Source organism: Lutra lutra, chromosome 11 (genome assembly GCF_902655055.1).
Source record: "Lutra lutra chromosome 11, mLutLut1.2, whole genome shotgun sequence".
Lineage (NCBI taxonomy): Eukaryota > Metazoa > Chordata > Mammalia > Carnivora > Mustelidae > Lutra > Lutra lutra.
The window spans coordinates 96850920-96862585 of NC_062288.1; the positions used below are offsets into that span (position 1 = coordinate 96850920).

General features: G+C 52.5%; 2 protein-coding genes across 5 annotated transcripts in view; one reads left to right on the top strand and one right to left on the bottom strand.

The window, feature by feature from the left end:
- TRPV5 (transient receptor potential cation channel subfamily V member 5) overlaps positions 1-6029 on the bottom strand; it is a 29246-nt gene extending 23217 nt beyond the window's left edge. For 3 of the 4 annotated variants that reach the window (XM_047694883.1, XM_047694881.1, XM_047694884.1), the window contains exons 1-7: positions 5893-6029; positions 3583-3680; positions 3296-3418; positions 2677-2814; positions 2289-2387; positions 1968-2143; positions 1435-1581 (exon numbers count right to left, since the gene is read on the bottom strand). In XM_047694883.1, the coding sequence (XP_047550839.1) occupies positions 1435-1581; positions 1968-2143; positions 2289-2387; positions 2677-2814; positions 3296-3418; positions 3583-3680; positions 5893-6020 (909 nt within the window). In that variant the 5' untranslated portion in view covers positions 6021-6029. The remainder of the gene's footprint in view (positions 1-1434; positions 1582-1967; positions 2144-2288; positions 2388-2676; positions 2815-3295; positions 3419-3582; positions 3681-5892) is intronic. The other variant, XM_047694882.1, reaches the window with a different exon arrangement.
- Positions 6030-10143: 4114 nt separating this feature from the next.
- LLCFC1 (LLLL and CFNLAS motif containing 1) lies at positions 10144-11538 on the top strand. Its single transcript, XM_047695767.1, has 2 exons — positions 10144-10402; positions 10984-11538. The coding sequence occupies exons 1-2, from the start codon at positions 10249-10251 to the stop codon at positions 11160-11162; spliced, it is 333 nt and encodes a 110-aa protein (XP_047551723.1). The 5' UTR covers positions 10144-10248; the 3' UTR covers positions 11163-11538.
- The last annotated feature ends 128 nt before the right edge of the window (positions 11539-11666 follow it).

Sequence of the window (11666 nt, forward strand, 5' to 3'; positions counted from 1 at the left end):
AGAGCTGGAGGAATTAACCATTAGCAAAAAGAATTCTTTTCCACTGAACCTAGAGGGAAGAAGAGGAAGTGGGTTATTTTCTGACATGTTTGGCAGCTCAGGGCAGGAAGTGGAAGCGGCTCCAGCCAGAGAGCCTGTTTTTGCCATAATGTGGGATTCTGGGCTTCTGGTGGAGCTAAAGGAGAGAACTGTGAGGGATGTAAACGGGCTCGGAATTTTGAGGGAAGGGCAAAGTAGTTGATCAAGGCAAGAATAAAACTTGGAGAACACAGAGCTCGCTGAAACTGGGGACCTGGGATTTCTGTTGGCACTGTTCATGCAGAGGGATTGGGGTTATTTTTTTAATTTATTTTCTTACTTATTTATTTGACATAGCAAGAGAGAGAGAGAGAGACAGAGAGAGAGAGAGAGCATAAGTAAAGGAGTGGCAGGCAGAGGCAGATGGAGAAACAGACTCCCTGCTGAGTAGAGAGCCCAATGTGGGGCTCAATCTCAGGACCCTGGGATCATGACTTGAGCCAAAGCCAGATGCTTAACCGACTGAGCCACCCAGGCACCACTAAGAGATTGGGGTTCTAATTCCTAAAAAATCCTGCTTGAAGTTTGTTTCCAGGAATATTCTGCAAGCAAAATCACACAAATAGGCCTTTCAGGTTTTCTTCTATCTGTCACTACTAACAACTATCCAAGATTTACAGTCCTAGAGGGGTTCTTAGGATTGTCATATCACAGATAAACAACAGAAATTATATCTTGTCACCATTTTGGAGGTTCCTGAGGGCTTGAAGCATCTTCTCCTCTCTACAAGAGTCTTCGACAAATTTTCCTTTCCCACCTATTAACTCAATTCAGTCCTATCTGAATAGTACCGCTGTTTCCCCCTCCCTGGAAAGCTTTCTTATTCTTCACCTTTCTGGTGATTTGAAACTCCCCGTTGAAGACTCAGCTCAAGCCCTTCCTCTGTGACATCTTCTGTGGCCCATCCAGGACAAGTTACTTGACATCCATTTTGCTGCCACTGTGCATAATCCAGACCTCTCTAACGGCATAAGTGGTACCCACTGCAGTTACTAAGGACAGTGACCGGAATTTGAGTAGCAGACTGACAGGAACTGAGATTTATTTCTGTAGTCTCAGTTCCTTCTACAGCAGCCGGGACCCAGAAGGTGCTCAATGTAGAATGAATGATAGGAAGTGACTTCCATTTGGAGAGGTCCTCAGTTAAAACAATAGTATGACAAACATAAGCAGAGGGGCTGGAGATGGGCAGAAGGAAAATGCAGTTAGACTGGACTTTTCTCCCAAAGGCCCCATGGTTCTGTTCTCATGCTCAACTATTAAAAGGCAGGGAAGTATCTGGAGCCCAGGATCTAAGGAAACGGACAGGCTTTGCTTGGGTATTTGACAGCCCCAGGTCCATGGTGGCATCCATACCTCTCGCTTCTTGGAGGAAACCACGAGCTCGAGAAAGGACACATCCTCCCCCCAGGAGTCGATCTCCGTGAGGTCATAGAGAGTGGAGGTCAGCGGCCCATACGTCCACTGGATGTGCTTCCGCTTCTGCATCAGGTGCTGGAACATCTGGGAGGACACGGCGGTGAGTCAGAGGGTCAGCGTGAGGAGCGGCCACGGGAACCATACCTCCCAGAGGGCTGCGGCGAGCTCCTGGGCACTAACGGGCAGTCCGCGAGCCCCACGCCTCTGCTGCGTGAACCTCCTTTGGTTTCTGCTTCTCCCTCTTTCCCACCAACCCTCTCAAGATCGCAAAGAAGAGGACAGGCCAAGAGAACAGCACTTGGGGTCACCAGAGCAGATATTATAGAGTGCCCTTCTCCAAGCTCCGGATCAGGGAAGCCTGGGGCCGAGCATTTAGCCACTTAGTTGGGAGTAAGGGACAGCACCCTGTGGAGGGCTTGGGAGGAAGGGTCTTTAGAAGGAGGCCACAGGGCCCAGGGAGTGTCCCTCACAACAGTGTTGCCCTCCACGCCGGCCAGCTTGAAGGGGGTGAGGCCCTGGTGATTGGGCACGAGGTCCAGGGACTGCAGGTGGTCCCTGCGCCCATCGTAGGACAGCAGCAGGTTGTACATTTGGCAGGCAAAGGTCTTGTTGGGCTGGAGGATGAGGATGTGCAACACGGTGTTTCCTGCGGGGGACACAGGTGTCACATGGTCATTGCACCGAAGGCCCTGCTTTTCCCCTGCTCACCCCGAGACAGGCCTGGGGGCTGTCCAGGTCCCTGCCCTCACAGCCCCCAGCATCCCAGCTCCCCTCCTCACCCCAGCTCTTACCCAGGGAGTCCTGGGCCCGGATGTCAGCTCCATGCTCAATGAGCAGCCGCACGATCTCCTCACTGCCCACGCAGGCAGCAAAAGACAAAGGGTGCTCCCCTGTGGACACAGAGGGCTCCGTGGCATGAGTGCCCGATGGGATGGGCAGTGTCCCTGAGCAACTGCCTTCTTCCCCCCACATCTGAGCTCTGGGCTTGGTGACATTTGTCAGCAGAACCAGAGGCAGGGATGGAGCAAGTGCCATGGGGAGAACTGGTTCTGGCCTTAAGCCCTCTAAGCCTGACCCCTTCCAGCTTTCCCCGGGGCTGAATCCCTCCTCAGCCCCCATCCCTTGGCTCTTGTCCACCTCCCCACGCCCCTTTCCTCCCAGCCCTGGCCCTGCTCCCACCAAAGTAGATGAGGTTGCGGGGGCTGCGGCGGAAAGCTGTGCCTGTCGCTCTTGCAGAGACGCTGGCCCCATGGGCAAGCAGGGTTCGCACCAAGTTCACATTCTGGTTCACGATGGCTATGTGCAGTGCAGTCTGACCTGGCCAGAGAGAGCTCTCAGTCATGGGGTCTGTCCCCAGGATCCTGCAGAGACACAGCATCCCACTGGCAGACAGGAGGTCTCTTTACAGGTCCTGGAATAGATTTCTGTCCTTGGCTCACCATGGTGGCCTGGGACTGCAGGCGATTAGTCCCATAGGCTGTCTACCTCACTGTCCTCACCTCTTGATTATTGTGGGTAGGGTGTATATATGACCACTCTAATGTTGCTATGAGAAAAAGAAACAGAGTTTTGTCCTTCAGGGAACATGAGAGGCATTGAAAGGAAATAAGGAATGGATAAAGAAAGTCACAGATGCTAAAGGCCAAGACCAGGACTTCTACATTCCTTCCAACTCAAGAGCAACCCTCCTAAACCCTCTGTCTCTCCTTCCCTGCCCCTCCTTCAGAGGCCCAGGTTAAGAGGTGACATTGGCGCCTCCTGTCCTGTCTCCAACTTGAATTATTATGCGGCTCCTCACCTACAAATGGCTCACACAAGGTGGGCTCCTTGACCAGCTCCGGGGCAGCCTCTACCAGCACCATGGCGGCTTCGAGATTGTCATAGAGTGCCGCTATATGAAGGGCTGTCTCCCCCAGGGCTCCTGCGGCAGAGTAAGATGGGGTGTCAGGGACTGCTGGGGCCTCTCAAGGAAGGGGCTCCAGCTGGAGGTACTCTCCACCACCCCCTGCAGACCTCCTCAGCTTCTGGGGGTCAGGTGGGCAGGCGCTTCCGGCCCTCCTCCTGTCACCCCAAGCCACGTCCCACCTCTCTGCCGGAAGTCACAGTTTCGGTCCAGCAGAAGCTTCTTCAGGACACACAGGTCATTTTCCTTGGCTGCCTGGAGCAGAGGAAACTCTTGGATCCTGGGAGCAAATGAACATGGGTCAGGTGGAGGCAGAATCACAGAGAGGCCAACAGCAGAGAGAGGATCAGAGATGTTTTATACATGGAACGGACAGGAGTCAAACAAGGTGTGCAGTGACACGCTGGAAAGAGTTATTTGCTGGGGTCTAGCTGAGGGTCAGACTGGGATGAGCCTGGCTCCGGGCTCCCCCTGTGGTTGCATCATTGCCAGCTTTTCCCGGGGCGGGGGCATAGAGGTCGGGGGGTGTTACTCAAGCCTTAGGTGGGTGGGAAAGTCTGTGGGGGGCAGAAGGCCTGAGCAGCTGAGCAGGTGGCCCTAGTGACACTGACAGGAAGCCATCAGGCCTGGACTGTCTGAATCCATCTAGGCTGAGTAAATATTTTCACCCCTGCTCCCAGGCCTGCTGAACCTGCTCTCCTTGGGCAAGGGGAACTTTGAGAGACCAGAGGGTCAGAGAGGCCAAGATGGGCCAGTTGTTGGGACTTGGGAAATTTACAAGCTGCCAAAATTCCAAATACCCCTCTGGGCCGCTGACATACATATCCCTGCTGTCGGTAGGGAGGAAGAGATCTGGAGAGGTGTGCAGACTGTCTAGTCCTTCTGTGTTTTACCCCATTCCTGACGGAGGAGGAGCATAGCCTCAGGCTTCTCTGGGAACAGAAGCCTGTGGAGATATCCAACCTAAGGTGCCTCTTGTCAATTAATCTTTGTTCCTCCCCTGCCTCGAAGAACCAAATGAGAGATAAAACTGAAGCCCATCCTGCTGGGCAAGCACATGTGGGCTCCCAAGCTGAACACAAGGCAGGTGAGGGTCATGAGGGAGAGAAGAAAGGCAGACAGACTGACCAGTGCTTCCCATGATGTCCCCAAGCCCCCAGATCCTCACATCCCATTGCCCTGTGAGCCAGAGGAAGAACATTTTTACTTAAAGAAGAAGCTTTTTATCTTAAGGTAGAGCTCAAGTCTGTCAGTTAGAAAAGTACTCTCAGGAGGGACCAGCAGAGTAAGGGCCAACCCCCCTCCCATGTCACCCAGTGGGAGTCCGCCCAGCTCAGGGCAACCAGGGCTAGGGTTCCAGAGTTCACCTCTTCTTCTGGGGGCAGCACACATAGCCCTAGCAGCCAGGCCTCTAGCCCACCACCATCTGCAGAGGGGAGGAGAACGCAGCTCTCTCTCCAAGACCGCCCTCCTCTCACCCAGAAGTTTGGAGGGAGGTGGGGAGGCCAAAGTTCCCTCCCAGGGGCTGGGGTGGGGGTTGGTGAGCAAGCAGAGAGCCTTTCCCAAATGCAGGCTAAGACTGTCCCCAGGGCCAGCTGCACAATTTGTGAGGCCCAGGGCCAAATGAAAATGCAGGACTCCTATTTCAAAAATGAAGCATTTCGAGTTGACTACAGCAGCTCATTAAACCAAGGGGTCCTGTGCCACTAACACTGGAGAGACCGCCTGCACATGAAGCCAGCCCTAGCCAGACCACAGACCTGCTACTGTCAGCTCACTGAACCCTAGGCAGCTCTCTGATGGGAGACCAGTTCCCCAAATGCTCTGAGGCAGAGGCCCACCTGCAGGATGGGTCCCGGCCCTGGCCACTTGTCCATGAAATGATCTGTCCCCAGGTGTACCAGCCCCACCTGACCTGAAGGCATCCCAGGAGCAGGTACAGGCCTCATTCAATCTCTGTGTCCTCGGGATATGGCCTGGACACGGTAGACTCCTCAATAAAAAGTAGATAAGCTTGAGTTTCCCTTATCAGTTGGTCAGCTCCAGATGAAATGCAAAACAGAGCTCTCCTCCCCTCGCACACAGTCAACTTTCATTCATACTAATGGGAATTCCTCACTCTTTCTCCAGGGGACAAGTCTTCCCCAACCTGTAGGATCTCATGCCTCCCTCCAGTAACTTGTTCTCTATCAGCCTGCACCTTCCTACCTCCCCAGTCGGTCTTTTTTGGTCCGGTCCTTTTCTGTCCCCCGCATCCGTCCACCACCAGGCAGGCAGGTTAGAACTGTGGTGTCATTTTGTCCCTGGCTTGGAATCTATGTTGAGTTTCCTCCTGCCCTGCCCACGAAAAGAGGCAGCTGGGGTTTGTAACGAGTGGGCTGGGTTACAGCCCAGTGCCTGGCATTGCATTCCAGGTTGCTAGAAGACCCGAGTGGATCAGAGGACCCTGAGGTTGGGGAGGGGTGGGGGGCAGCATGACTAAGGCAGCCTACCTCTTCTGTTGCAGCATGTGGGCCTCGTCCACATGCTGATCCCAGTCCGGCTCTCTGACCAGCCAGGAGGCCAGAAGTTTCTGGAGTTGGACCCAGGGTCCCTCTGTCTTAGGTGGAGGAGCCCCCATATCTTCTCCTTTCAGGCACTGGCAGGTTAGGGAATGTGGTAAAAGGAGCCAGTCTGGGACTCCTTAACTGAGGAGGAGGCGGAGTCTGTTTGGGGTTGGGACTGAGAGAGAGTATCTCCAGTGTGACTTGTGTATGCAGCATGCTGCTTGTGGGTGGGGTGTGTGTGTGTGTGTGTGTGTGTGTGTGTGTACACATGCGCAGGCCTGCACGCACTGAGGGTACTCGGGGGCCTTGTCAGGAGAAAGCAGCTTCACCTGGAGGAGGAGGAGCTTTTTCTCCAGAGCCCCTGGGGCACAGAACCCAAGAGCTGGGAGGGGTGAAGGGAGGAAATTCCATTCCTGGCAGTGGGCTGGGGCTGAAGCTGAGACCGGGGAAAGTGAGGGAAGGTGAGGCAGTAGAAAATAGAGGGGAAGCAAGGATGGAGCCCAGAAGGTGGGCCCCACAAGCAAGGTGAGCGCTTAGTGGGATACAGGACAGTAGGAAAGTGAAGCCTTCCAGCTTAGCAGTCAGGCAGGTCCTGGTTTAAATTCAGATCAATTAGGCCAGCTTTCTGGGCCTCAGTTTTCTAATCTGTAGAATTGGGTTAATTATTGTGCTGTCTCATGGAGTCCTTTAAAGCATGATCAGAAAAGCTCAGGGATGGTTGGTTCTCCTTCCCCAGATAGGCTCCAAGCCCTAAGGTGCTGCTTCTCTGTGTTGTGGTTGTCTCTGTCCTCAACCCTACAGCCAGCCTCCCAGAGACTTCCTGGCTACCCTCTTTTGTCTTCCCTCACAGCTTCTACCTAGTAGAGTAGGGCCCAGAGGTAGAACCATAAGAGCTGAGCCACGGTGGTGGATGGAGAAATCTTGGGACTCTCCCCAGGAATGAGTAGGCAAGAGGATTGAAGGCAGATATCCTCTTTGTGTTGTTTTCTGATAGGATGGGTTCTACTTCTCTTCTGATTATAAATGCATGTTATCAAATTGGAGTTATTCAGGAGGCCAAGGAGGTACATGGGGATAGGTTGGGGGCTCTCTTTATATTCTAATGAGGAGACAGAGCACAGAGAGGGAGGGTGATGGCCCATGGCTAGTAGCAAAACTAGAACTGGCTTTAAAGTTGGAAATTTAGCTCCAAATCACCTGCCACAACTTATTGTTTCTTGGAAGCCTTCTGCCTGTACAGATGTGGGAGATTTGGGTGGACATGGGCTGGGAACCTCCCCCTTGGGGGTCTTTAGGAGCAGGGGACCCCGCTTCTTTTAGTGTAAGACTGACAGATGGACAAAACGACCCTTAGAGGAGAGTTGAAAGGAAGACAAGTAAGAAAAGGAAGAGATGCTGGAGACAGGAGGAAGCACACTCCCACCTAGGGAGTGGGGAGGGGCCAGTCAGGACCAGGAGGCAGTCACCTTGTAGGGCAGTTTTCTGTTTTGCTGGGGGCTGGAGCAGTGTGGGATGGTAATGGCCTCTGAAGCCTTGGGACTTCCAGTCTAAGGAGATGGACGGCGAGATAAGGTTGAGGTGGGGGTTGTAGATGCGCTGATAAGCAGGGGGCTGGCAGAGAAAGGAGCACCTGCCTGCCGAGGCAACACTCAGCCCATAAAGCTAATCCTGGAGGCCGTGGGGGTGGGGAGGGGCTGGCCCAGTCACAGCCGCACAGAGCAGGTGCAGGGGGGCTTGCCACCAAGGGCTCTGTCCTTGGGTTTGGGGTAGGGAGAAGAGGGGGGCCTGGGGAATGGGTCCCCACCTCTGGGTCTCCACCCTCTCACTTGCCCAGGCCCACTGCATGGAGCCACTTCTATGTGAATAGTTTTTGATAAAGACACTACAATACTGTAAACATATTTTTCTTCCATATGACTTTCTTAACAATTTTCTCTAGTGTACTTTACTATAAAAATGTAATATATAATACATATAGCATAAAAATATGTGTTAGTTGACAGTTCATGTTTTTGGTAAGGCTTGCAGTCAGTATTAGGCTATTAGTAGTTAAGTTTGGGGAAATCCAAAATTGCACTGGGATTTTTGACTGTGTGGGGGTCAAGTCTACTGCCTAATCTTCGGGGAGTTCCCTGATTGGCTTCCTCCCTTCATTCCTCCGCCCTTGTCATATCCCCCACCACAGCCCTACTTCTCCCTCCTTCTTCCTCATGCTCCCTCAGCCGTCTGTGGACACAAACACCTAGGGCCCCTCTCCCTCAGGTCACAGCTTCCCTGCAGTCTCGGGAGACTCAATGATGGCCCAAGAGCGCCTCATTACACTGTTAGGTCCCAGGGCCCCTTGTCCCCAAAGCAGTCAGACCTCATGTTCTGATGTGATAAGGAGGAGGAAAAGGAATCATACCTGGATTCTATTTTCTAGGAAATACTCTTCCACTCCACATCCTCACAGCCATGTAGGGAAAGGATTTAAATAATATACTTTAAAACACTAATAGTGATTTTCACTGAATGGTCAAGTTATTAGCCCTTTTCACTTTTCCTACTTTTTAAATACTTCTGTAATAAAAACAATTAAATTCCTGCAGGACTTATCTCTTCAGCGGGGGAATGGGGCTGGAGGTGGTGAGGAAATTCGAGGAGTGGTGGTCAGTACAACCCAGTCCTTTCCACACCAGCCTGCCCCACCCCCAGCTGCCCTCCCCATCAAAACGCACAGAGCCTGAATTGGCTTCTCTTTTTGCTGGGAACCAAGAGGCTCCTCCCTGCCAAGTAACCAGATTAGTGACTTTTTTTCCACCCAAGCATTGTTTCCTGGACCTGAAGGTCAATGAGTGCAAGGTAGGGGTGAGCAGGGTCATTTGCTTCCTTGAGTCTTTCTTCCCCCACCATCAAGTGACCTCCTGTACCACTCCCCATTCACCAAGTCGCCTGGCCTGGATCAGCAGGAAGGTGGGGTCCATCTGTGGGAAGGAGTCTCACACTCCCATGTCTGTAATTCTCTTTTCCAGAAAGGGCACATGTTTCTGCACATGGCTCAGCCCATGCCTTTGGTGGTTCACTCAGGTATGGGATGCATGGGCCTCAGGAGTGGCGTGAGCTGATTGTGATAGCTCAAGTGTGCCCACAGTCTCCTCCCACCTGCCCCAGGACCCCTCATGTAGCTCATGGCCTTCCCTGATTTCTGGTTGTCCAAGCAGGTCTTCATCTTAACTCCCAAGCTCACCCCACCCCACCCCACCCCAACCATCTCTGCTCCAGGAAGTGTTTAGCCACAGCCCATTACCGCCAACATGTCTGTGCTCACCAGGTTCATGGGCATGGCGGGCCTGGGGCACTGAGGCAGGTTCCTTGAGATCTGTTATGTGGGATCCTCACCTCTCTGCCACACTGGTTCTTCTCTAAAGACTCTACTTCCATCGAGCAAGGAGTTTAGAGAATGAGCCTCTAACAACTTTTTCTTTGTGTCTGAGAATTATATAAGAGGCTATAAAACTAGAGAAGGGGAGTTTAAGTCTACCAGTACAAGAGGGCAAAGACTCAGGGAGAAGAAAGTCTAGGGGAAGGTTAGGAGTGAAGGAATGGTTTCTGCTTGGGTAGACACCCTGTTCTGTGTCTCATATACACACACACCCTTCATGTACACTTTCCTCCCCCTCCATCTGTGCCTCTCCACCTCCCTCATGTTTGATGGGCTTGAATTTCATGTATGGCCCGGGACTTCAGGATTCAATATTATCACATCTTCTCTGGGCCTCAGCCTCCATAAGCCACTTTCCTTGGAGAAAGGCCACATGGAAGAGAGGAAGAGGTGATGTCTAGAATGAAAAAAGGTGGTCAAGGGTCCTGCTCTGCCCCTATTGTCTGGGTGATGCTAAGGGCAAGAGTCATGTCTTTTGTGAACCTCGGTTTCCTCATCTGTATAATGGGTATGATGATCCTATGACTTTGAGTCCCACTTGTTATGAGGATCTCATGACAAAATGGAAGTGAAAGTACTTTGCAAACTCTTCAGTCATTTGGTTGCTCTCCACAGGATGACCCATTATGATCATCCTAGAAGCCTGTGCTATCTGCTGCTGGCTACTCACTACTCTCTTGCTTGGCAATGGAACTCTCTAATGACCTGAATGAGGGGCAGGCCCATGACTGTGATGTCATAAAGCTCATGAAGTCAGAGGTCCTATGGAAGGGAAGGGAAGAAAACGGTGCTGGGAAGTGGTAAGGGCTGGGACAGGGACAGGGGAGGGAGGTGGGGGAGCTGGCTGGGAACTGGGGAGTAGGGAAGGCCAAAAGCAGCTGATGGGCAGGCCCATGAATTCCCTGGGCTCCCAGCTCTGCAGGGCAGCATTCCTGGCCACCATCCTGCTGCTGCTGCGGGTCAAGGGGGTGAAGCCTCAGAAAGGCAACTTGGACCCCAACGAGAAGAGTCAGAATGAGGAGATACCCTCTACAGGTAGGTAGAGGAGAGAGGATGGCGTCTGGAGCTAAGGATCAGATCTCTTTGGAGTCAGTCCCCCACTACTTATCAGGCTGGAATGAAACCTGAGATAGGTTCGGGTTGTGGGAGAGTGGACTCCAGTCCCCTATTTTGTTGTGTGGAAGAGTCGGGTAAAAGGTTTAGAGCAGTGTTCTTGACCAGGGCCATATACAGGGGTACACCACAGGCTAGCCAAAAGTGCATGTGTCTTGTGTGTGTGTGTGGGCACAGATGTATTTGTCTGGGAAGAGTCTCTGGTCTCTGTCCTTCTCTAAGGCAGTCCCTCTGTCTCTGAATGGTGTAACGCAATTTGGAGGAGACAGTTTGAGGTGGAAATGGGGTGTGTGTGCTGCGGTTGAACACAGATGGGAAGAGACCTCTAGATGGAGCATCAACTCCTTGGTCAAGGACAGGGTCTGCACAACTGGGCTAAAGCCCCAGGCCCTAACCTCTTCCCAGATTCTCTTAATTTTGTCCCATTTCTGGCACAGGTTGGGGTCAGGGTGGGGCAGGTTAGGATCAGCATCTTCATTGCCTTCCCCTCTCTGCTATTCCAGACCAGGATCAAGAGTACTTTGAAGAGCACTTTGTGGCCTCCTCAGTGGGTGAAATGTGGCAGACTGTGGATATGACCCAGCAAGAAGATGACAAGACATCAGACACGACAGCTCTTCGTGACCACCTATTGGACCTAGCCTTCTGCTTCAATCTGGCCAGCATCATGGTTTTTTTATGAGGGACATTGAGGCTGAGGTGGTGGCCTGGTTCCTGGATGAGGACCTGGATATCTACCTCCGCTTCATGATAGCTTACTGACCCTCTCTCCCCATTGGGCTCCAGGTCACTGCTCTCAAGAGAGGCATATGCCTGGCTTCCTGACTCTGGCCTGTGGCGCTTCACTTCAGGATGCAGCACTTGAGAGAGCCTGGCACTGGCCTTCCAACTACCCATCGCCACAGCCTGACCACCTCCCCACTCTCTGAGCTCCATCTCCCAGAGCCTGAGACACCAGACCCATGCCCTTCTCTCTCCCGCACCTCTCCTGATTCTGCTTGGGACAGCACATTAGGGGAAGAGGGTAGCAACAATAAAAGTAATAACAATAAAATCCTGAAAACACGGGGGGACAACTTTCTGAGACTTAGCTGAAGCCCTTTTGTCTCTTACTGGTCCATTTAATTGCTGGACCTGTGGCCCACTGACCTTCAAACCCACTAGTTCAGCAAGCATTGGTGTTCTC